The sequence below is a fragment of the Diplotaxodon limnothrissa genome, linkage group LG18 (assembly GCF_057381915.1).
Source record: "Diplotaxodon limnothrissa isolate DT_005_m linkage group LG18, D_limnothrissa_male_GT1.1, whole genome shotgun sequence".
Lineage (NCBI taxonomy): Eukaryota > Metazoa > Chordata > Actinopteri > Cichliformes > Cichlidae > Diplotaxodon > Diplotaxodon limnothrissa.
Window position 1 is genome coordinate 9269499 of NC_140613.1, and position 24544 is coordinate 9294042.

At 40.9% G+C, this 24544-nt stretch overlaps 1 protein-coding gene across 1 annotated transcript in view; it reads left to right on the forward strand.

The window, feature by feature from the left end:
• tep1 (telomerase-associated protein 1) overlaps positions 1-24544 on the forward strand; it is a 38233-nt gene that overhangs the window by 8906 nt on the left and 4783 nt on the right. Inside the window, exons 12-50 of the mRNA XM_085377975.1 lie at positions 334-526; positions 856-1132; positions 1249-1401; positions 1566-1634; positions 2094-2212; positions 2342-2410; positions 3914-4057; positions 4140-4431; positions 5593-5714; positions 5867-5980; positions 6426-6543; positions 6687-6866; positions 7681-7868; positions 7958-8117; positions 8478-8657; positions 8761-8853; positions 9450-9585; positions 12862-13021; positions 13335-13468; positions 13555-13643; positions 13853-13967; positions 14115-14141; positions 14223-14436; positions 15312-15432; positions 15746-15870; positions 15961-16060; positions 16581-16736; positions 17075-17287; positions 17727-17783; positions 17974-18109; positions 18338-18589; positions 18710-18861; positions 20733-20837; positions 21715-21819; positions 21970-22099; positions 22239-22324; positions 22427-22553; positions 24016-24146; positions 24332-24450. Coding sequence (XP_085234101.1) covers positions 334-526; positions 856-1132; positions 1249-1401; positions 1566-1634; positions 2094-2212; positions 2342-2410; positions 3914-4057; positions 4140-4431; positions 5593-5714; positions 5867-5980; positions 6426-6543; positions 6687-6866; positions 7681-7868; positions 7958-8117; positions 8478-8657; positions 8761-8853; positions 9450-9585; positions 12862-13021; positions 13335-13468; positions 13555-13643; positions 13853-13967; positions 14115-14141; positions 14223-14436; positions 15312-15432; positions 15746-15870; positions 15961-16060; positions 16581-16736; positions 17075-17287; positions 17727-17783; positions 17974-18109; positions 18338-18589; positions 18710-18861; positions 20733-20837; positions 21715-21819; positions 21970-22099; positions 22239-22324; positions 22427-22553; positions 24016-24146; positions 24332-24450 — 5461 coding nt within the window. The remainder of the gene's footprint in view (positions 1-333; positions 527-855; positions 1133-1248; positions 1402-1565; positions 1635-2093; positions 2213-2341; positions 2411-3913; positions 4058-4139; positions 4432-5592; positions 5715-5866; positions 5981-6425; positions 6544-6686; positions 6867-7680; positions 7869-7957; positions 8118-8477; positions 8658-8760; positions 8854-9449; positions 9586-12861; positions 13022-13334; positions 13469-13554; positions 13644-13852; positions 13968-14114; positions 14142-14222; positions 14437-15311; positions 15433-15745; positions 15871-15960; positions 16061-16580; positions 16737-17074; positions 17288-17726; positions 17784-17973; positions 18110-18337; positions 18590-18709; positions 18862-20732; positions 20838-21714; positions 21820-21969; positions 22100-22238; positions 22325-22426; positions 22554-24015; positions 24147-24331; positions 24451-24544) is intronic.

A 24544-nucleotide genomic window follows, 5' to 3' on the forward strand; every position in this document is an offset into this window, starting at 1 on the left:
AGTAAGTAATGAGTTTACAATCTGAATCAACTTCAGGCATCCAATCCAATAAACTACACCAAGCAAGAGTCAATAGCAGAATAAGCTGTTTGTGATTAGCAGAGAAATTTTGGGAGGTTACTCAACTCTGCTGCTCAACCCACAAATACGTTTTCCTTACAAAAATAGGACCATTTAAAGTGAAATAAACCGGCTTTCCAACAGTTTAAGATTTATTGCCAAGAGCATTGTTACAACTAAGAATTAATCGGCCACACAAATTTTCATACTTTTTCTGCTAAGTTTATGTGACCAGTTTTAAGCACTTCTCCTTTCAATCTTTTTTTCTTTTAGCCTCTGCAGTACAGCAACAACTACCCTCTGCCAACAAGATCCTGATGGACATCCTGAGGAAGATTCCCAAAAGCCAGCGCTTAAAGCGGCTGACGTGGGAAACGACTAAAAAGAGCAGGATCAGGCTGACACTCAGGGTGCCGTTTATCTCTCGAATGTATAGAATGAAGAAGGCCCAGCTCATAAAAGCCAAGTATGTGAATGTTATTTTTGAGTTGGTGATAATTACTTTTCCTTTTAGCTTTAGTTAATTTTGGAAAAAAACAAAAACATTCCTGGTTTGCTAATCTTTACACTGCATTGTTTGGATGTTTTCTATATATAATTTGCTTTTGCAGTGATGCACAGGTTACAAAAGCATCACATGAAGAAAATGTAAATATATACTGCCACAAAACTGCTTATAATGACATCGAAAATGTTTTTATGTTGCAGATTGGTTCAGATTAAAATGTATTTGGTAGTGAGAAAAAGAATCAATCTGCACAGAGTGTAAGACTAAAGTTTTCTGTATGTGTGCAGTCAGAGGAACTACACTGTTGCACTGTTGGACCGTTACCGTAAAGCTCTGGAAACTGCCGTTCAGATCTCCTGTCGTCACAACGTGCCTCCGCTCCCTGGACGGACACTTATCCTGCTCTCTCCGGGCATCTATTACGATCAGTCTGCGATCAAGAAACTGGACTTCTGCCTGCCTCCTGACCCAGAGGAACAAGAAAATGAAGAAAAAGAGGCAGAAAATCCAAAACCGAAACGCAGGAAGATGAATATCGAGGATCATGACAAACTCACTCCAAGTGTAACTCCCTATATTTTTATTTATTTATTTTTTTTGTGTCTGGAAAAAGTTTGGCATATTAAAATGACGGAGCCTGTTAACCTCTCCACCCATTTATTTATCATGTATCTTGACAGAAGATAGAGGTTGCAGTTTTGCTCGCTCTGATGATCTCCAGCAGTACAGAGGATTGTGAGTTGTGCATAACTTATTCCAATCAGTGGGAAGAAGCAAAGCTGAAGTCTGATGTCCTGTTGGAAAATGTCAGAAGTGTGCTCAAGCAAATAAAGGTCCATATTCTGTTATAGCATCTTAATCTTTATTTGTTTTTGATTTGAGAAATGAAGATTATTGCTATTAGTATTGTGCTTAAACCAAGCATGGTAAACTATACTTATAGTTGTTGATAGAGGACAACTGTGCAAACTGCTATAAAGTTTGCTTTCTTTTGCAGAACATTTATGAAGACAACTCTGAAGAATGTGACACAGCTTACTTTGACAGAATATTAAAGAGCAAAAAGGTTAGTTTTTTTTATGTGTAGTTTGTGATGATGCGTTTGCCTGCAGAGGTGTAACACAGGAGTTGTTTTCACCTACACTTTCAGTTTTCTGTTTCACGCTTTCACTAACATCTCTCTGAACTGTATTTTCTTACTCTCTGCCATATCGTTTTGAGCTATTTTTATAACAAAAATATTTAATATGATTAGTTTTTAAATAATCCTGCTGTATCCCTACTGTTAACTTCACTCCTTTCACTCGCAAACAGCAGCTTTAATAATAGACTTAAGTTACTGTTTTCATTGCCTGGATGGGTCATGAGCTTTACAGTTGCAGAATTTTTCGTGCCTGTACATGGCACAGATGAGTATCTACAGCTCCTGTAAGAAGGTGGCACAGTACTGTTTTTCTGCCTGCTTTTCAGGTTCACTCACATAAGTTTCTTTCTTAAATTCACTTAAATACTTTTGAAACCTCAGGTGAGCAACATCATCGTGCTGTCTGAGTCCTGGCTAAGTACAGAAGTCAGCTTTGTCATCAGGAACTACAGGACGGAAATAAACAGCAGTTCCCTTGTAGTGCACATTTGTTCAGATAGGTAATGGTGGTTTTTTTGTTTGTTTGTTTGTTTTTATTTATTTTTGCTGTTCTGTCAGGAACAGCAAAAACGGTCATCACTGGGATGATAAAACTCAAATATGCAATAATTTGCAATGTTTGGTTTTAGTGATGGAAACTCAGAAACCCTCGACAGGAACCACATAGTGCTGACAGGCTTCAGTGAGCAGGTGCTGAGGTAAAATGCATAATTTTTTATTATTCATATAAACGATATAAATGTTGCATCCATTGGCACAGTAAGGTGTTATAATAATATTGATAACAACAAGCGTTTATTTCACTTGATGTTTAGTCATCGTTCATCTTTTAGCCAATATGATTATTTACTTTCTTGCCACAATGAAACCATTGATGCCACTTCTATATTTTTTTGGTTGAGTGTGAAACTGGAATCAACAGCTGGTTAGCTTAGCTTAACACGAAGCTGGAGAAAAAGAGCCTCTTGAGTAAAATGTAATATCACATTTGTTTAATGTCCTGAAAAACTAATAATAATAGCAGCAGGTTACTCTGTTAAGCCATTATCTCAACACTATTATTAGAGTTACAGTGGAAAGATGCAAAATATATGGGAAGAAACATCATAAAACTCCAGCTAGGACCTGTACTGAGCACTCACTGTTGAAGATAAGAGATAAGATAAGATAAAACTTTATTAATCCCTCGGGTGGGTTCCTCTGGGAAATTCGGTTTCCAAAAGCACAGCACCGACAGAAGTTACAGTTACAGAATATTATATATATATACACACACACATATATAAATACAGAGACATATATAAATAAAATATACGAAGGGGATAAATAGAATAAATAGGAATAAAAATACAAGTGAATTGCACATTTCATGTATTGAGGTCTATTGCACCATTGACTATTAACAAAAGTATTGCACAAAAGGTATTGCACAGTGAGGTGAAGAGGCACTACAGCTTAGTTGTTCCCCCCTCCTTTGTCCTCCTGTTTCCCCTCCCTCTCCCCTCCAGAGAGGAGTTAAACAGTTTGATGGCGTGTGGGACAAAGGTTTTTAAGTCTGTTAGTTCTTGTCTTGGGGAGAAGCAACCTGTCACTGAACAGACTCTTCTGGTTGTTAATGGCCGTGTGCAGAGGATGCCCAGCATTGTTCATAATGTCCAGCAGTTGTTTTTAGTGTCCTTTTCTCTGCCACTGTCACCAGAGTGTCCAGCTTCATGCCGACCACAGAGCTAGCCTTGTTTGTCAATGAGGTTTGTCAATGTGCTTCTGGAAGCAGGTTTTGCCACATCACAGGCATCTGGAAACACCTCGAGGAAGCATAAGTTAAATGAACTTTTATTTTCATCCTGATGTGAAAATTGCACGTTTTCAGCAGTTAAACCAATTTAAAAGGATCCTTATAAGTTTTGGATGAGATTAACAAAGCTTATAAGGATTTTTATTGTATGTAATGACAGAATATAAGGTTTAAAAAAGGTTTTTCCACTGGAACGTCCAGTGATGAAGTGGAAGGGGCAGCTGGTCACACCGAAAGTGTGCCCCTCCCATAGACAGAACCTGCCTTTAGTGTTCCTTTGTTTCTAGTTGTCGCTAAACTAAGATGACCAGCTGCATATTATTGTATGGATACAACAAAAGTTTATAGTTATCAAGAAAGTCAATAAATATTTCCCCCCCAATCCTTTTTTTCACTATTTGACCAGGTTTGTGGCAGAGAGAGGATCTTCCAGGCTGCTCGATCACGTGGAGCATTTGGACAAATTATATAACATTCCTCCACCAGAGGGGGGTCAACACTCTCAGACCACGAGCAATCTGGTCTCAATACCAACAAGCCCAAAATTAAGGTATGTTTTACATTTTAAGATGTTTTTTTTCCTCCCTATTTCTCCTCATTAGTTTAACTGTAGTTCCTCCCTCCATCCTCAGATGGCAAGGTGTGCGGGTGTTCATCTCCTCCACATTCAGAGACATGCACTCTGAACGCGACATCTTGGTGCGGAGCGTCTTCCCAGAGCTACGCCGGCGCGCTGCACCACACTGCCTCTACTTGCAAGAGGTAGAACTGCGTTGGGGTGTGACAGAGGAGGAGTCTGAGCGGGCCTCAGAGTTATGCCTGTCAGAGGTGTGTCGCAGCCAGATGCTGGTGGGAATCCTCGGGGAGAGATACGGTCAGGTGCCCCCCAAACCTGACCTACCAGACCTCCCACAGTACAGCTGGGTAAGACTTATGGAACAGACGTAACAGGACAAGCTCTGTAAATGTGACCGGGAAAATACTGGAAAGTACAGAACAAACAGAAAAATATTCTGACCAAACCTGTCACACCGACACTAAACTTAAATGGATTAAGTTATGATCTTTTACAAGAAATCTTTGTAATAATTAAGGAAATGACAGTTGAGTCTAACAATACAAGAATAAATTATAATCCTATATTCCAGACATTAAACAACCAGACTTCTGCCTACATGAATTATAACATTTGTAGAAAATGGTACCAACTATCTTACTAACAACTTACTTTATGCCATATTTATATACATATAAAATTAGATGTTAAATTTTAGATAACAAGAGCAACATATTATAAAGGCAGTCTCTGTGAGAACCAGTTTGCCTCAAAGTGCTTTATATTGTAAAGTAAAGGCCCTAAAATATTACAAAGAAACACCAACAAGCACGGTGGCACGGGGGTTAGCACTGTTGCCTCACAGCAAGAAGGTCCTGAGTTCAATTCTACCATCAGTCAATGGTAGAGTCTGTGTGGAGTTTGCATGTTCTCCCCGTGTTTGCGTGGGTTCTCCCTGGGTACTCCGGCTTCCTCCCACTGTCCAAAGACATGCACTTAGTGGGGTTAGGTTAATTGAGGTCTTTGTCTATGTGTTAGCCCTGTGACAGACTGTACCCTGCCTCTTGCCCTAAGATAAGCTCCAGCTGACCCTGAAAGGGATAAGCGGAAGCAAATGGATGGATGGACCAACAAGCACCTGATCCTCTACAAGGACGAACTTAGTGACTGTGGGAGGGAAAAACTCTCTTTTAACAGGGAAAAAATCTCAAGCAGAACCAGGCTCAAGGAGATAAATTAGCACAGTAATTAACTTCATTGATGATAGATACTTCGATAGGTGTTTAATAACTTTATATAACTATTGTGAAACGCGTGAACATTCATATTAGTGATTACATGAAGGTTAAGAAACCTAAAGTGCTGTAGTAGTGCATAACATATAACATTAGAGACAAAAACATCAAGCATAACAATAAATGTGTCACATACCTGACATGTTAAGATGTACAAACTAAATTTAATGATGACTTTTGTTTTAAGTTATAAATCTGAGTTGAAATGAAAGATGAATAATGTATTCTTTGCAGCTGGCCTCAGCCCCAGCAGGTCTGTCCATCACAGAGATGGAAATCCGTCAGTTTCAGGCTCTTTATCCCGACGTAGCACACCAGCGAATGCTTTGCTACTTTAGAGATCCGAACATCATCAAGTATGTATTTTAATATTTTAATTTGATGTTTTTATACATTTTATACATGTTGGGTTTTTGTTTTTTGGGAGTTGATTTAAGTATAGCAGTCCAACAGCAGTATAGCAGAAATGCATCACATTACTTTATCCAGTATTTCTATTGGTGTTCAGTTCAGTTCCTGTGGCTTGGAGATCACATTTTGCTCCTGAATCAACGGACGCTGCACATAAAATGGCCTCTCTGAAGGGAAGACTCTTGTCCGGTGATGTCAAGGTCACAGAAAAGTGAGTCGTCTCAATCATGCTTATAGCACTAAAGCCATAATCTAAGTAGTTTAAAAGTATGCTCTTTCACTGTATGCTCTCTGCTTTTGTTTTTTGGTCTTAAATGTTATGTTTGTACCAAAGTTAAAAGCCTTAAAAGATGAGCAGGTAGGGAAAAGGTCTGCAAATTGCACCAGTTGTATTTTACTTATTTATGTGTCTCACCCCACAGACCATAATAAATAACTAATAAGTTTGATGTGTTGATGTTAATTATTGTCAAATTAGAGTCATAAAGGACATCTTTTATATGAACAGAGTCGCCTGGAAATGTCCAGGTTTCTGTTCGGATCTCTATTGGATAAATTAAATATTTAAATTAAATTTAATAAGAAAATTAACTTGTTTTGTTCCTGCTTTTCAGTCCTGAAAAAGTCACATTTCACTAAATTTCTCTGTGGTATAGTTATTCGTGTGAGTGGGGAGGCGTTGTGGATGGGAAACCATATCTGAAAAACCTGGAGGACTTTGGCAACGCTGTGCTGGAGGACCTTTGGATGGCTGTCAAAAAGCTGTTTGTCGACGTGAGTCTGATAAGCTCTGATTTTGCTTGTAGAGGTAGAATCTTCTGATATGATCCACTTCAGTATCTTTATTCTTAGATTTTCTTCAATGCTGCACCTTACTAATCGACTCAATAAACACTTCATAATTATACATCTCACAGGAGGCTGAGGCTGCATCAGAGGTGTTGGAGCAGGAGGTCCACCAGGAGGCGATGCAGAGGCAGTTTTTTGGCAGGTCGAAGCTTCTGTCTAACGCTGTGGATTTGGTGGAGCAGGCCCAGACCAAAGGAGGGATGATTGTGGTGGAGGGAGGACCTGGAGAAGGAAAAACTGTCTTCATGGTAAATTTCTGAAAGACTTCTAACCTGCTGCATGTGTAGGAAGTGGACATAATGAAAGAAACACCACATGAAGGCATCAAAATTGATTATGGCGTCTGAACTTTTTGAATGTTTTAGAACGAGGTAGATTTTCTGGCATTTTTGCTTGTAACTAATTGATTAATTGATTGGGAGTTTCCTCTCCAAGTTGCATAACAAGCCAACAGTCATTTATTATCTTGTGCACTTCTCAAAGACTCAAGCTCAAAATCTCTAAAAACACATAGTTAGATTTTTAACCTGTAACCTTTTAGGTAAGGAAAGGTTTCATTCTCTCTACCAGGCAATCCCAATTATCATAAGAGGCCAAACATCTTCAGATTTTCAGATGAACGGAAATGAAAAGAAATGCGTTTGAGTTCACGTACTTACTTAGTCTTTACTTTCCAGCTAATTTTCCAAGCGGGCTTTTTAGAGCAGCGGTCCCCAACCCTTTTTGTGCCAAGAACCGGTTTATGTCCGACAATATTTTCACGGACCGGCCTTTAAGGTGTTGCAGATAAATTCAACAAAATAAAACCAGTACCGGTATCAAAAAAGGAAGATTTATTCATAACACACGGGAAAAGACCCAAGGAAACCGAGTTAACGATAAAAACGATTAAAAAAATAACCATAAAAACCCCGAAAACCATAGAGTTCACACCCGACCCTCAACTCGAACTTTGTTTCTTGATATTTTTATTTTGTTTCATTATCTTTTGAGCTGGTATTCAGAGCTCATATGGTCAAATATATTCTGGCCTAAATGTAAATTTATTGTTTCCACACACAGGCTGCTCTAGCTGAGGCCCTCAGGACTGGAGTTAAGTCCAGGAAAAACCTCGTCTGCGATGTAATCTCTTACTCTACAGCCGCCAGCCAATCAGCACACTCTGTGGAAAAACTCCTTCGGTGTCTTGTTAAGTGGCTGAGAAAGATAAAGGGCACAAAGGAGGAATCGCCTTTTCCTCACTCGTATAAGTAAGTAACTTTTTGGTCATGTAATCTGTTCCCTTACAGTGGTTTCCAGCTGTCTGTTTCATGACCGATTTTTTTTTTCCTTTTCTCAGAGATTTGCTGTCAGAGTTTCACTCCACATTAAGTAATATAAAGAGGAACAAACCTCTGGTGCTGCTAGTTGATGGGGCAGATCTTGTCCAGGATGGCAGAGGTCAGGTCAGCTCTGATTGGATCCCACAGCAGCTTCCACGGGTCACCTGGGGAGAAAAGGTGCTTCATCACACATAAAAAAATAGCAAAGATTTGCAACTCGGATACATTTATTTCAAGGGACCTGCTGCAATTTTACTTATTATAAGTTCAGATACAGCCCATGTTAATCAAATAGATCCTTTTATCCTCTGGTGTGCACAACTTTTATTTTGCATTAAAATATTTGAAAGTTGATGACCTGCAAAAACGAAATCTTATGTGCAGGCGATAAACTCTCCATAATTTTTTCATCCCTGTCTTCATAAACTTTTTTTTTATATGTGTAATGTGCAGGGCTGCTCATCCATTTATTTACTTTCGTTACGGTATGTTTCAGTTTTAACTGCACTTAATCTCAAATAATCCTGGTCTTAACAGGGTGTCTGTTTGGTGGTGAGCATCACGTCTAAAGCAGCTCTGTTACAAACACTAACCAAGAAAAAAGGGACGCTCCTGTTTACGCTGGGACAGCTTACCTTGCCAGACCGAAAGGAGATCGTTCAGAAGGAACTGGATGCATTTGGCAAGAAACTCAGCGACTGTGCTTTCAACAACCAGGTTCTTCTTATGATATCTTTGAATTCAAAACATTCTCTGGATGGTTAAATTTGTCTTTTATATCCATCTTTACACTATGTCATGCTTGTGTGTGTTTGTCCAGCTCCAGACACTAATATCCAAGAAGGGAGCAGTCAGTCCTCTTTACTTGCACCTGGCTTGTGAAGACCTGAGGAATTTTGCTTCTTTTGACAAGGTTCAAACTCACTGCTTTAGCCCCCTTCTCTCTGGTATTTTAATTTATGTGACAAATTTAATCTAACACGTAACTACAATAAAGGTAATAAAGAAATGCTGAAATATTAATACAGTGTTTGGTGGAAGATTACTAAAATACTTGAATATTTATTTAATTTTACATATAGGAACATGGAGGTGGGTAGAAAAGTAATTTAACCAGTAAATCGACACATTCACACTCAGCTCTCTCTTCCACAATAAACCAGTGCAGGATCTGCTTGACTGCAAATGAACTGTTGTGCAAATTATTTTGCTTGGTATACATTTCCTCTAAACTTTAGACTTCATTGTCAGCCTCCATATCTGTTCCCACATTAAACGGTCTTCAACTTGCCGGCTCCTTATACCATGTGATGTCCAGTAGTCCATTAGAGTAACCAACTGCCAGGAGAATTTGTTGTTTACCTGTTTGCCCTTTATCCTGCCACCTCCTGTATGCAGAGGTAGCTTCTTATGTACACACTAGTTGCATCCTATATTTAAGAAAAGGCATCTTTGTACATCATTGTCTGGAGTTCATGTGTGAAAGCGGCTTCTGTGTTTGCGTCCTAGCTGAAGGAGAGCCTGCAGGACTTGCCGCAGTCTCTGAGACAGCTGGTGCAGTACAGCCTGCAGAGACTCTGCTCACAGTACAGAGGCATGCTGGGACTCCGCTGGGCCCTGGCTACACTCACTGTCAGCACCACAGGTATGATTGATGTCCCAATATCATATGTTAACTGCACATTTATTCTTGAATAAGAATAGATAGTAGGGGTGCAACAATACACAAAATTCACGGTTCGGTTTGGTTCGATACTTTGGTGTCACGGTTCAATATTTTTTCGATTAAAAAAAAAACGTTCATGCCTTTTTAATTTGTCATTTATTAAATTTTCACGGCACATTCCGCACCACATCTCTGTGCGTTCATCATTTGTTTGAAGCCAGCTCACCTCCTGCAACTACTTTTCCGAGAATACGTGCTTCTTTTGTGGTTCGGACTCCTTCTGACATTTCTTTGGAGGTAGAGGAACATCACAGTAATTGCTTAAAGGAGCTTGCTTCTTCGACATCTTTAAGAGTTCTAAACAAATGTCTGTCCTCCTCCTGAAAATCTTATGTATGCAAACACGCGTTGCAACTTCTTATCTTGTGCCCGTTTTTTATTTTGACAGCGAATGCGCACCTGCGGACCACTTATGTGCAGCCCTGGTTATTTCGCTTGTCATATTGCAGCCACAGAAATTATTTTGTCCATGAAACCATAAAGCTGCACTTTCTTTTTGCCTTACAGTCTGATTTGTCATAACTTTTCCGTTTTGTGGCAAGCTTTTCTTTGGCTGTCACTTCTTCACCCTGACCTGTCTTACTTGGCTCAGCAGAACTAAAATATTGTGGTGAGCTCAGACAACGAGGAGACGGAGGTATCGTTTGGTCTTGCTTCCCGTGAGCTAGCCAGGGAGCACAGCCGTTTATTGACATCTGCAGAAGAACACTGCCGCTAGCTAACTGCTCAGCGCGGCAACAGCACAGCAACAACAACACACAGGGCGCCCTCTGACCCCGGAAGAACACACCGTCGCAGCGAGAGGGCGTCACCCGTCACTATGGCAACATAAACAAAACATAACTGCACAAACAGAACCCCGAACAGCCCTGACCCGCTACATAGCCCCCACCTAAGGGGTCAGTCGTCCCCGACGACCCCATTACCCCACACAAAGTCCTGCAAATGTCCAGGTGCCTTCTTTTGGCACACCGGCCGGTCACGACCGGCGGGGGAAAAGTCACTCGGGTCAGAACATGGGGTGCCACCATCATCCCACTTCTGACACCAATGTGGCGAGCTCAGACAACGAGGAGACGGAGGTATCGTTTGGTCTTGCTTCCCGTGAGCTAGCCAGGGATCACAGCCGTTTATTGACATCTGCAGAAGAACACTGCCGCTAGCTAACTGCTCAGTGCGGCAACAGCACAGCAACAACAACAACAACACACAGGGCGCCCTCTGACCCCGGAAGGACACACCGTTGCAGCGAGAGGGCGTCACCCGTCACTATGGCAACATAAACAAAACATAACTGTACAAACAGAACCCCGAACAGCCCTGACCCGCTACAATATGTATCCTGCTGCTTTTACACACGCACTCACATAACGCTCAGCGATTCTCTGCGCGATCAACCTCTCACATGTTTAAGCTTGCTGCGGGAGATTTCACTTGTCATGTTTGCATAGTAAGCTAACAATTGATAAAACTATGTCAGAGGAATTGGTGCGCAAATTATCATCACTCACCAATCAGTGCTGTCGCTCTCTATACACAGTTCGCAGGATTGCAAAGTGAAAGCAAAAAACAAGCGCAAATTCAAACGCGATTTCAATATGTCACATATTGACAGTGGCTCACCAATGCCAATGACATAATTACCCAGCTACATTTCCGAAAGAATGCAAAACCATTGACATATATTTTTCCTTCCTACGATAGCCTGACGGGCAGGGCAGAGATAGATTTTGGTAGCCCGACTGGAAAAATCGGGATGTGGCGATTTTGCGAACCCTGTATCTGATTGAGGAATCACTCATCTTTGGAAAAGAGTTTATTACAGAGAAATGGCTCTTTCCAAAATAAAAGCTATACTATACGCTTCTTCTGGGCTATATTCTCAGCAGCATATTAAACATATCAGGTCCCCATAAGAAGAATCATGTGCTAACGGCTGTCTAAATGACTCGGGTAAAGTTTGTAGCATGCGTGCTTGTTGTTTTTGTCTGCTTCCACTTGTCTTTGCACTAGGATGATGTCGGTGTAAATGTGCAGTCATATTTGTTGTGTTCCCACTAGTGCTGTCAGCGTAAATCTGGTTGAAATGACGTTAACGCCACAACACGGCAAATCTCCGTTAACGAGCTACCGCGGATCGCCCATGCATGGGGCTGGACGGCCAACACCTTAACAAGCTAACACCTTAACAAGCTAACTGCGCTAACACACTAGCTCCCACCCATGTAATTGAGCATTGCGTGGCACATCCAACATACTGTTTTACTTTAGTCCATGACGCGCTTACCTTCAGGGTCATACCTCACATGAAAACCAAAATAGTTCCAAACGCCAAATCTGAATGAGGGTGGGGGAGGTTCAATTTGCCATGTTGCAAGGAGAGCTTAACTTCTGTCTCGCTAGCTTGCCCTGCGCTCAGTGAATCTGCTTTCGACTACTCCGCCTAGGCTGCACTGTGGAGCGCAGATCCACTGAGCGCTCAACACAGACAGCATCGTCAGAAGGAAAGTTGATAAAATAAATATAAAATTTATTTTGTATTGTTCGATACATATGGGTACCGAACCGAAAGCACTGTATCGAACGGTTCAATATCGATACCAGTATTGTTGCACCCCTACAGAGTACATACACGGTGTAAAATACAAATTACTATCGTATCATCATGTTTTTACAACACCATAACTTTTACCTCCACTCATCAAAGTTAAATACCTCCACCTTTGGAAATTTAATTGTAAACTAAATATGAAGTAGTAACTTAGTAAACAGAGACATTCATTGAAATTCACCATTTTCCTCTTTCTATCTTATTAGTCGCCTAATAACCTCTTTTTTTGAGGTCATTTATGTTTGGATACAGCGTCAACTCCACACTTAAACTGTTTCACAGGCTCTGTCCACACACAGAAACACAAATCTTTTCCTGGCTGTATACACATTGAATGCAGTGTACCTTTTATAGTTGTTGCCTCAGACTTTTGGAAAACACTTCAAATAAGATGAAACCTTATTTAAAAACTTGTTGCTGTTGTTGTTGTTTTTAATAATAATAACTTTAATAAATCTCATCTTATATGTATAATAGCTCAATCAATGTTCATACACTCCTTCTAACCAGAAGTCTGATTTGAGGAGTGAGCGTAAACTAAAGTGACCTACTCTGCCTCAACATTTCCTCCTTTTCATCCACAGGCCTGAAGGAGAGAGATTTATACTCTGTGTTGAACACATGCAATGATTTGTCTTTACGGGATGGACAAGTCACATGGCAGGAAGTGCTGCAGTTGTCCAGAGAGCCCAAAGGACGCATTCCTATGGCAACCTTCACCCGCATAGTGCAGAGTTTACAAAGGTATAAGCCCAGAGCATATAAGCATATTATTTAAGTTTTATGACATATTACGTTGTGTTCATGGAAAAAGAGGCAGTGGTCTGTGTGGTTTCTTGAGATTCCTTTAATAATTCATAATACTGTATTGTTATTATGTAATTATTTGCATTCTCTTTCTTTACAACTCAGATATTAATAAGAATAAACAATATCCTTTATTTTCCCTTTTCTTCCCTTTAAGTTTTTGTCTCAGGTTTCGATCAGAGTGTGTTTAGAGTTTTAAGCCATATTACAAAGTTTTAAATAAGCATTACACTTGAATCTTTTCCTGCAGTCTGATTGGTCCATCTCATTGCCACAATACTGACGACCTGCTGGCTTTAACCAATCCGGAGGTGAAGCAAGCCTTTGAGGACTTTTTTCTCCCCACAGAAAGTGACAAAACCAGAGCTCACCTCACACTGGCAGGTAAAGTACTCATAATTAGCTTTTAGTACACTGAGTGTAAACCGCTGTAAATGTATTGGTGAGTTTTTTGGGGTTTTTTCCCACAGCTCATCTGTGGACACAAGCTGACCCTCGGGGCCAAAATACCTTCCTTCATTGTGAAGCCAACTCTATCACGCACCTGCCTTCTAGCCTGGTTAGGAATCTTCCATCATTAATTCATGCTGCGCAACATGAATATTAATAAAATTCAGCAAAAAAACCAATACAGTAATTTATTATAATTACCGCAGATAAAGCACAATATATTGTATTGTATAAGTCCTAATCTTGTGGGAATCATAGCTACAGTTGATATTTCTTGAAGATTTTAACTTCTCACTGCTTTTGTTTGGCTTTGTTTAGATTCAAAGTGGACAACTGGGGGAACTTTCTTTCCTGCTTTCCAGCTATTATTTCCTTTACGCTAATGTGCGCCACGGCTTCCTGCACCACCTCCTGGAGACATACAGCTGGTATGGTGAGTAACTTTCTGAAGCCTGTTAGGTGGGTTTCCTTTTAAACTTTTACATCTCTTCTGTGTGCAGCTGTGTATATTTTAAAATGTGTTTTTTTGAGATTACACTCCTCAAAAATTCCTGATATTTATATCCTGTAATTTCTGCAGATAAGAACCAAGAGTCTGCACCATCATGTAAGTGCTTAAAAGTACTTTACCCACAAATCCTTGCCAGGTGTTTGTTTTATTCATTCCAGTTTCTTTTTGTCCTCTCAGCTTCCATCCAGGACGATTTAAAGGATTGCCGTAATTTCTTGCGGCGTCACGCCTCCACACTCTCCTCCTGGCCAGCTCTTTTCATTCAGCAGGCCCTCAATGAACCTCAAGAGACCTCTGCTCACACCTGGGGAAAAGGCATGGTGGGCAAAGGAGGAGTGCGGGTAATTGAGTGTCTGAACATTGATGGGAACAGTGATGGTGAAGAAAAAAGGTAAGGGGTTCTCCTTCAAGGTGATTTTTTTTTTTTTTATTGTCAGTAGAAGAGTTCTTGATGTCTCTTACTGTAATAAAAGTGGTCATGCAGCACTTTAAAAATATATTAAGACAAAGGTTTTAGCACCAACATGAACTTAAAAGTATAACAATAAGTTTCACCCGGAGAAGTCATACTTTAAAGCAGGGATGGGGAACTCCAGGCCTTGAGGGCCAGTGTCGTGCAGGATTTAGATCTCACCCTGGGTCAACACACCTGAATCAAATCATTAGTTCATTACCAGGCCTCTGAAGAACTTCAAGACATGTTGAGGAGGTAATTTAGCCATTTAAATCAGCTGTGTTGGATACAGGACACATCTAAAACCTGTAGGACACCGGCCCTTGAGGCCTGAAGTTCCCCTTCCCCTGCTTTAAAGGGATGTGCTATTTTCAGATATATTTTATACAGAAAATGAAGATAAGGTTCATAATTCTGTGTTAACTGGGGTCTAATCCTCTAAAAAGAACGGAAAGTCCATTGTGTTGTACCGCCATGTTTCTGCAGTAGCTTTGCAGAACTTGATGGTATCTCCTGACCACTAGAGGTCACCAACTGAAGTTTTTTGTTTTTTTTTTTCCTGAAGGCTTTTTGCCTGTTGTCCAAGAGTACATATTTTTGGGGCTAAAAATAAAATAATCTTTCTGCATCTTTTCTGCAATGTATACTGTAAATTGTATATGCTTATATTATAGGAAATGGTAAATGTACTTGTGGGATCAGTAATACCAGCAGAAGTACAAAACAAATAAGATATATGTGTATGTTGGATAATATAGTCCATATTGTTTTATTGTGTTGATATTCTTGTGCGTTTGAACTCCTGAACTCAGCGAGCTGCTGTCAACCTTCCCCTCGGAGCCCACCTCTCTGGTTGTGAGCCAGGATGACCAGATGATGGTGGTTGGTACTGGCGAGGGAACTCTACATTTCATCCACACGCAGACTGGACAGGTACAAATGTGTTTGTTTTAAACACATTTTATAACGTTGTGGATCAACTCAGCAGCTTGTATTCATGCTTTGAATTTGTGAGATCAGTAGCAGACTGGATTCATTGACCATGTTTGTGTGTAGTTAATTTCCAGTTGGTATTTATTGTCATTAATGTGAACTTTATGCGTTTGCTGTTTTTATTTCTAGCTGAGACATTTTCTACCCTGATTAAACAAAAATAAATTCATACATAAATAATGTGCTGTCACACTTGCTGAGAATAAGAAGCCTTTAAAATGTCTAATATGCACTTTCTCCTGGCTGTGAGCAGGAGGTGAAGTCTCTGATCAGCAGCTGTGACGGCATCTCGAGCTGTGTCTTCCTGAAGGACTTACGACTTGCTACCACCTCCTTTGATGGGCGAATAGAAGTGTGGGACATTGAAAATGGATGCAGGTGTGAGAAGGGTTAAAAGATTGGTTTAGATTTAATTTTTTACAAATATAGCACCGAATCTTTAAAGTCATTTTACTTGTGTTTCTGTAGGACTGACGTTATTGATGGCCACACTAATATGATAACAGGAAGTGATGTCACTGCAGACAAGAAGCACCTCGCCACGGTTTCCCTCGACTGCATGATTAAAGTAACACTAAAAAGATGTTTGTGTTTTTCTGCCTCGACTTCTGTCTTGATTCAGTATCATGTGAAATAGGACCTCAGGAATGCCAGCGCATGTGGATCAAAAACAAACAGTGTTATGTAATTTAGTTTTGTAGAGTGTTCATTGAACGAAATAATCTTCAATATCAGCTAGATTGTAATTAAGGTTCACAGAAAGGTAGAATATGTCCACTATTTTTCCAGCGTCTGTGTATAATAATGTTCAACACTTATGATTATGAGTTTAGCCAAAGTTGAGCAGCCCTTATGTAGCTACAGTTGCATAAAAAAGTAACTTTGCTTTCTTTTTTTCATAATCATTGGAAGTTGAAATTGTTCTCTAGCTCTAGTCTGTCTCCCTGAGGGTGAAAGTGATGATTAAGTGATGATGTGTTGTTAGTCATTTGTGCAGCTGCTTTGTTATGGTTTACAGCCTGACGCTGCACTGCCAGGTTTGACATCGTTCCTCGACTGTATTAATCAAACCTGTTTCTTCTCTTCAGGTGTGGTCTTCTGATAAAGGTACTGAAGTGTCCTCCGTGCTCAGCAGAAGCCCTATGAACTGTGTGACCTTTGACCCTAAGGGTCACCTTCTGGCTGCTGGCTGCTGGAATGGAAATGTGATCATGTGGAACTGGCTCAAGAATAAAAAACTAACAGTGAGCTCAATGCTGTGAATGTTGCAATGTTATTTCATTTTCACCATGAATGTATGTTAAAAATACATAATCAGTTCTACTAAAGATCTACAGGAGAAAAAAAATTGGACCATAAATATAACTGAAGTATGGAATATCGGAACCAATGAAAACATGTGTCTACAAAAGGGGGTGTGGTCTATTGAAACTGAGATATTTATTTTTAATTTCAGTTCTTTAGCAGAATAGGGCTTTTTTGAAAGTATTATTATTATTATTATTATTATTATTATTAGAGAACAGCTGAAAGAAGAACTACTTCAGATAATGCACTCACTGTTTTTCTCTCTCTCCATCAGTCCCTGTGCGGCCACACACGATCAGTGCGCAGCCTCTCTTTTTCTCCCTACTCCTCCATGCTCTGCTCTGGCTCTGTGTCTGGGGAGGTGAGGGTGTGGTCAGTGCCCACCTCCACCTGTGTGGGATGTTTCCAGGCTCACTGTGAAGCCACAGAGTCCCTCACCTTCCTGGAGGAAGGATCCATGCTTCTGAGCGCTGGCTCTGATCACATGGTGAGACATCAGTCAGCACATAATAAAGCTTCTGCTTTTCCCTTCAAATGTTGCTTATTTTAATAACCATTTGGTTTTGTATAAAATAACTTTTGGTTTAAAACGTCTTGATGCATTCTCAATCATCCAGGTAAGTAAATCTCCGAACGTTGATTCTGTTCATCTGGATGTAGAGTTTTCAGAAAACTCTACGTCCAGATGAACAGAATCAACGTTCGGAGATAGCCTTTTGTTGTTTTCTGATTTATCTGAGATGACTGATATGACACTGCTGTTTATTTTCTCAAAAACGACCTCAAAAAGCACCACCTCTGAAGCAGTCATAGTGCAGTTATCAGGAGAAAGTCAGTGCAGGAACAGGCACCAGTATCTTCTCACAAACAAAGATTTCAGTGATTATAAAGCTAATCATCACCACCTCCCATTTCTGTTCAAACAGCTCAACCTCTGGTCTGGAGGACTTGGACGTTCTGTCACTGAATTAAAATGTGATGATGTAAGTTCTAATATTTTGCTGGACCCCTTTTAACTTTAATGATGCTGCACATTTACAAGGATCTTGTACTGATGATGTTAAGTGTTAAGGTGGGGCTCTATTGATGGAAAAACCTGTTCATTCATATATTCATGAATTTCAGCATCTTCATGTTCATGTTTTTTTTTTTTTTCTTCTTCTTCTTCGTCAGTGGATGCAGGAACCACCTCTGAAAAAGCTAAAGGCTGTAACGTCTCAGCCTGCTGCTCTGTGTGTGGCTGTGAATGGAGACTATGTTGCTGTGGGATACCACGCTGATGGCATCATACTTTTCAGCCTCAGATCAGGTGTGTTGTGAGCTACGAATGTTTCAAAAATGTTTACCAGATGGAATCACTACAAGAAAGTGTGTGTGTGTGTGTGTGTGTGTGTGTGTATGAAGTGGGGCCAGTGGCTCAAAAAAGACATCTCTGGCATTAAAATTCAAAGCATCTCCTCTAGGTTTTTTCCTTTCTTGCTCTTTTTAAGTGTGTGCACTATAAAAGAAACAAACTGTACCAAAATTAATTTTTCAGGTGAGAAGATTTGGGCCTCCGTGGACCTGGACGTGTCTGTACCGTGCATGCTGTGGGTCATTTTAGAAGCAGAGCAGACCGACACCGATCTGCTGGTGTCTGGAGGAAGTGACAAATTTCTGCGGGTGTGGAAGAGAAAACAAGAAGAGGAGGGAATGACGGAAGTCCTGGAAATGGTGGGAGTGTTTGGTGTGCAATCGGGCACCATCCAGGCACTCGCACAAAACTCCACGTACCTGGCGACAGCTTCAGGTAGGTGTGATTGGTGGTAGTGATTATGCTTTCTTCTCAGGGTATTATCAAAAGTTTCTCAAGTTCCAGTCAGTTTGACTTATGTCTAAAAATGTTTTACAATGTTGCTCTTTGAATTAGATGACTTCACCATTGGGCTGTGGTTATTGTCTGATCTGACCTGTGACCCTCCGATCCAGCCAAATTCAATACTGAGGGGCCACAGTGGCGGAGTCACGTGTCTGGCTTTCAGTCCAGATGGTGCACAGCTGCTGTCTGGTGGAAAAGATCAGGTACCTGTAACTCTTCCCCCCCTTATGAACCTTATGAGAGTACCTCAATAAAAGGTTACAACTGTGAAATCAGTATGAGAGGGGGAGAACGTTGTCTCATTTGAGAGGGTGAAATCATGAATTCTGGGTTATTCTTACTTAAAAAAATAAAATAATAATAATATTAATAATGATATCATGTAGTTGCAGTGCTTCATAGATTCAGATTAGGGATACTGCCTACTGAACATGTAAGATTTTTTGGTACACTTAAATTACCTTATAAGGTAACTAAAACTCCATCCATCCATCCATCTTCTTCCGCTTTATCCGGGGCCGGGGATAAAGAGCTGGTCCAGTGTTTCGCGACCAGGACAAAAACTGCATTGTTCCTCCTGTATCTGAGGTTCGACTAGTGGACAAACTCTCCTTTCCAGCACCCTGGCATAGACTTTCCCAGGGAGGCTGAGGAGTCTGATCCCCCTGTAGTTGGAACACACCCTCCGGTCCCCCTTCTTAAAGATGGGGACCACCACCCCGTTCTGCCAGTCCAGAGGTACTGCCCCTGATCTCCACGCAACATTGTAGAGGCTTGTCAGCCAGGACAGCCCTACAATGTCCAGAGCCTTCAGGAACTCGGGGCGGACCTAATCCACACCAGGGGCTCTGCCACCAAGGAGTTGTTTAACTGCCTAAGTGACCTCTCCCCTGGAAATTGGCGGGTCATCCCCAGACTCTGCTTCCTCCTCGTAAGACATGTCAGTGGGATTAAGGAGGTCCTCGACGTATTCCTTCCACCGCCCGACAATTTTCTCAGTCGAAGTGAGCAGCGCTCCACCAGCACTATACACAGTGCAGGTAGAGCACCACTTTCGCCTCCTGAGTTGCCTGACTGTTTGACAGAATCTCTTCGAGGCAGTCCGAAAGTCTTTTTCCATGGCCTCTCCGAACTCCTCCCCCACCCGAGTTTTTGCTTCAGCCACTGCCCGAGCCGCATTCCGCTTGGCCTGTCGGTACCTGTCAGCTGCCTCCAAAGTCCCACAGGCTAGCCAAGCCCGATAGGACTCCTTCTTCAGCCTGGTGTCCACCATTTGGTTCGGGGGTTACCACCACGGCAGGCACCAACCACTTTGCGGCCGCAGCTCAATGCAGCGGCTTCGGCAATGGAGATGCTGAACATGGTCCATTCGGACTCAATGTCCCCACTCTCCCTCGGAATGCTGTTGAAGCTCTGCCAGAGGTGTGTGTTGAAGATCTCACGGACTGGGGCCTCCGTGAATCGCTACCTTATCGTGGTGGAGGGGTTCCCATGGGCTATGTTGTCCGGGGGCTTTTGCCCCCGATAGGGTCTCCCATGGCAAATTGGTCCTGGGTGAGGGACCAGACAAAGAGCGATTCAGAAGACCCTTATGAGGAGAACATTGAAGGAACAGTTTAGCCTGACGGGATAGGGTTATCGGGCCCCGCCCTGGAGACAGGCCTGGGGAGGGTGCCCGAGGGCGAGTGTGCCCGAGGGCGAGCGTGTGGTGGCCAGGCCTTAGTCCATGGGGCCCGGCCGGGCACAGCCCGAAAAGGGGACATGGGCCCATCCTCCCGCAGGCCCACCACCCGCAGGTGGTGCCGTAGGGGTTGGGTGCATTGTGTGCTGGGTAACAGCCAGGAGCGGAGGCCCTGGCGGACTGATCCCCGGCTACCAAGACTGGCAATTGGGAACTAAAACTCATGTAGTGTAATTAAAAGTGTAGTGTTTCAGTGTGGAATGCAGAAAAATAAAGCACATAAAACATAAACACTAACAGTAGCTGATTAAATGCACTTGTTATATTCTACCTCTGGAGAGAGCTACATTGGTTTTCTCTTCATCTGTTATCATAAACATTTGATTGTTTCAGGCTCTGATGGTGTGGGATGTGACTGCTCCTGCTGTTCGTTCTAAGACTCTGCCTCATGCTCACCGAGACTGGGTCACAGGCTGCGTTTGGACTCCAGATTGTGTGGTTGGTCTTCTTTTTCTTTTTTTCTTTTCATATTTTGTTTGTGTCATAAAGCAGTGGTTCTGAAAGTGGGATCTGTGGTCCACAGCCAAGAGATCAAATTAATTATATATACAAAGCTGTGATGTTATATTAAAATGGGGATGGAGGCATGTCGAGACCAACCAAACACGCGTCCTTTGTCCTTTACTACAATCACAGTTATTGTAGGACAGTGGAAAGAAAAATACAAATAGTGGCCTTTGCCTGATCCTTGTCGGGGTTATGAGTGGTGCTTTGAAAATTTTCTCCCCTGTTTAGTGTCATTGGTGCTAAAATGTCTCACACCTGACTCCATATTGCACTGTTACCTCACAGTACAACAAGATCAAATTCAACAGGGCAACTAAGGAAAAGCAACAGGTGGCATCACAAGATTTCATGTAAAAATTCTTTAGTCGTATGTACTGTATTCATGATAGTTAAACTGTTTATGGTCAAGTCTTTCAATTTAAAAATAAAAAATAAAGAAACTTAGTCAAGAATTGCTGTACAGCTATATTGTAGAAAGGTTTTGTGGAAAAATTTGGCTCATTTAGTTAATAAACAGTGTATCGAAGAGGGTTGCTGTACATGTTTGGGTTGTTTTTGTTGTTGTTGTTTTTTGGGTGGGTGGGGTCTATGTGTTTGTTTGTTTGTTTGTTTTTAAACTAATTTTCTGTTTTTCCTTTTTTTTTTTTTTTGGAGCCTAAAGTGTCCACATTTGGCTAAGAAGATGGAGTGTTAATTTATCAGCTAAGGCTAGCAAGCTTGGAAGCAATGCACAGACACGCATATCTGATAATTACATCTAAGTAACATACAAGTGCTTTCAAAAATGTGTTTTTTGTTTTTGTTCCAGTTAAGCTCTTCAAATGACGGCAGACTTTGTTCGTGGGACCTTCAGGCTGGGCAGTGTCTGAGGGAAATCTCCTGGACAAGTCCACTTACCTCTGTCTGCTGTCTGGTGAGTCACTTATGCAGCTTTAAGTAAATAAGCTCTCTATATTGTGTACAATGTAAAGAACTGTTTAACTATAGCATGAAATTGTCTTTTTCTTTGGTTTGATAAATTTTTTTCTTTGTTGACCTGCTCTGTCGTGCTTTCTGTGGGCAGGGACAATATGTGATAGCCAGCTGTGCAGAGGGGGCACTGCATGTCTGGAAGTGGGAAACAAACACTGAAATCTGCCATATTTCTGCTCACATGAGACGCATACACCACTGCTCTCTCCTCCCAAATACAGGTACCTGAGAAAACATGCTGGGAAGTGATTACACACATAGTCTCCTCCTCTTTCCATCATTCAGTACGCTGTATTGAGTTAATACTGCATATTCTGAAATTAATATTTGATATTTCTAAGCCCACTCTTTGTTTTTAAGACAAAGGGAAGGAAGTGAAGTCAGAAGAAATGTCCGTTTTCACAGCGTCTGATGATGGCACAGTGAAATTTTGGAAACCCTTACAGGTCTCTCAAACAAATAAAAAAAAATCCTCTGAATTTTTAAAGTGCCCTGCTGCTTCTTCAGATGTATTTTCTCACTGACTAGATATGTCGGTTTATTTCCAGGTGGAGCACTTTAGCACCTTTCGCGGTCACAGCGGTGCGATTCATGGAGTCGTTTGCAAGGAAAGGGTCCCACAATTCTTCACTGTTTCTGAAGACCGCTCGCTGCGATGCTGGACATGGGCAAGAGGTAAAAAAAAAAATTGGTTTAAATTGAGACTTTTATTTTTTTACCATTTATATAAATGATACAAATCATAATTATCAACTCACAAGTGTCTACAAATCTGCTGGGAAGGCACCTAAAGAAAGCTCAGCAAAAACCCGTAGTGATCCCGTATGTGTCAGGAGTATTGGAACAGTTAAACACAATGTCTCTGTGGCTTTTAAACCCCAACTCTCTGTGAATGGTACTCATGGCTATTGATCAGTGGTCTTTGATCAGTGGTTGTTGACCAATCGTCATGACAATTTGCATGATCAAGGAACCAATCTCCCAACCCATTGTTCCTTCAGTGGTGCTAGTTTCAGTCACTGTGCAAATGTACTGTGTATAAGATTTGGGAAACCTGCAGTCAGCTGAGACTGAAGAAGTCACTTGGATGAGTGACGAAACGTTTCTCTCACTGAAAACGCTACGTCCAGATGAATAAAATCAACTTTTAGGGAGCTACAAATCTCTCATTTTTCTTATTTTAGTACCAGCTGTTTGGCTTCAGCTTATGTTCCATAAATTGGCACAGTAAGCCAGTAGAAACATCTCAAATTTGAAAATGGATTTAACTCTCGTTATTTTATTTTTTTACTGTATTAAAAAGTCAATATTTATCATCTGCAATTAGGTAATGAACATTTGAAAATTGGTTAACGACGCATTATTATGTGGCCTTTTGCAGCTGTAAGTGCTTATGAGTAATGATGTTTAAAATGCTCCCCTTTTGTGCACTGATAAGGAGGACGTTATATAGAGAGATGCAAAAAGAGAGGTATTATGTTAAATATTAATGTCTTTAATTATTTTTCCATGTTCCCATTAAATTTCTCACCAATATTGTGCAAAATTAGCTACTTAAAATGTCTTTAAAACTCCTTATAATTTTCATTTCCTTTCAAGAAAAACCCTTTTTATGTTTATGCACGTCTTCTTGTGTTAGAGCCCAGACTTCATTTCAGGAAATCTTGAACCAATTAGCTGCGATGTCCATCTCAGTCATTGTGTTCAAAATGGTGTGCCCACAATCCAGCACACAAATCTATGTACTTGTAAACTTTAAATGCAGTCATTATGAGAGTGCATCATTTTGGTTTCAGATGCAATTGTCAATGTCAACAAATCAATGTGTCTTTATGACTACAATATTCTTTTTTTATATTTAACAAAAAGCCTCAAAAAAACTTATTGTACCTTTTAAAACATAAATGAATGATGGTGAAAAAGATTGGGAGATATGAGTATCAATTAGAATTTCTTCAGTGTTGAATTAATCAAAGAAGATTTGTTTTAAATCTAAAAATAAAATAAGTACTACTGAACACGTGCTGGGAGCTAAACTGGTGCCCTATGTAGCCTTATCTTTAAAGTAATTACAGTGTTATTAAGGGTCCTTATACACATTTTGTTATGAAAACTGTGTTTCTTCTTTTTTCCACAGCAAGTCCTCCAAACCTCAAAGGCTCGGTCACAGCTCTGTGCTTCTGTCAAAATGATGACCTGCTCCTCGCTGGGTATGAATCTGGTTTGCTCGAGTTGTGGCAAAACAACTCAGTGGTTGGCCACAAGCAGGTGAAGAAGTGTACAAAGAAAAATAGTTTTTTTTAAACTCTTTTTAAATCTGTTTTTTTTTTTTGTTTGTTTGTTTTTTGACCATGCCATCCATCTTTGTGTGTGTGTGTGTGTGTGTGTGTGTGTGTGTGTGTGTGTGTGTGTGTGTGTGTGTGTGTGTGTGTGTGTGTGTGTGTGTCAGTCAGGTATTTGATGACCCCATTACAGCGGTCTGCTCCATGCCTGATAGTCAGATCGCTGTGGCGAGTGTGAAACTTATTGGTGTTTGGAAGCTGGTGTGGAATAAAAAACATGACACAGCAAGGTAAACACCAACAGCTAATACATAAGATGCCCAAGCACTCTCATCTGCATTAGTCCTATAAAGTTAAAGACAATAACCAATTTTGCCTAGTTTG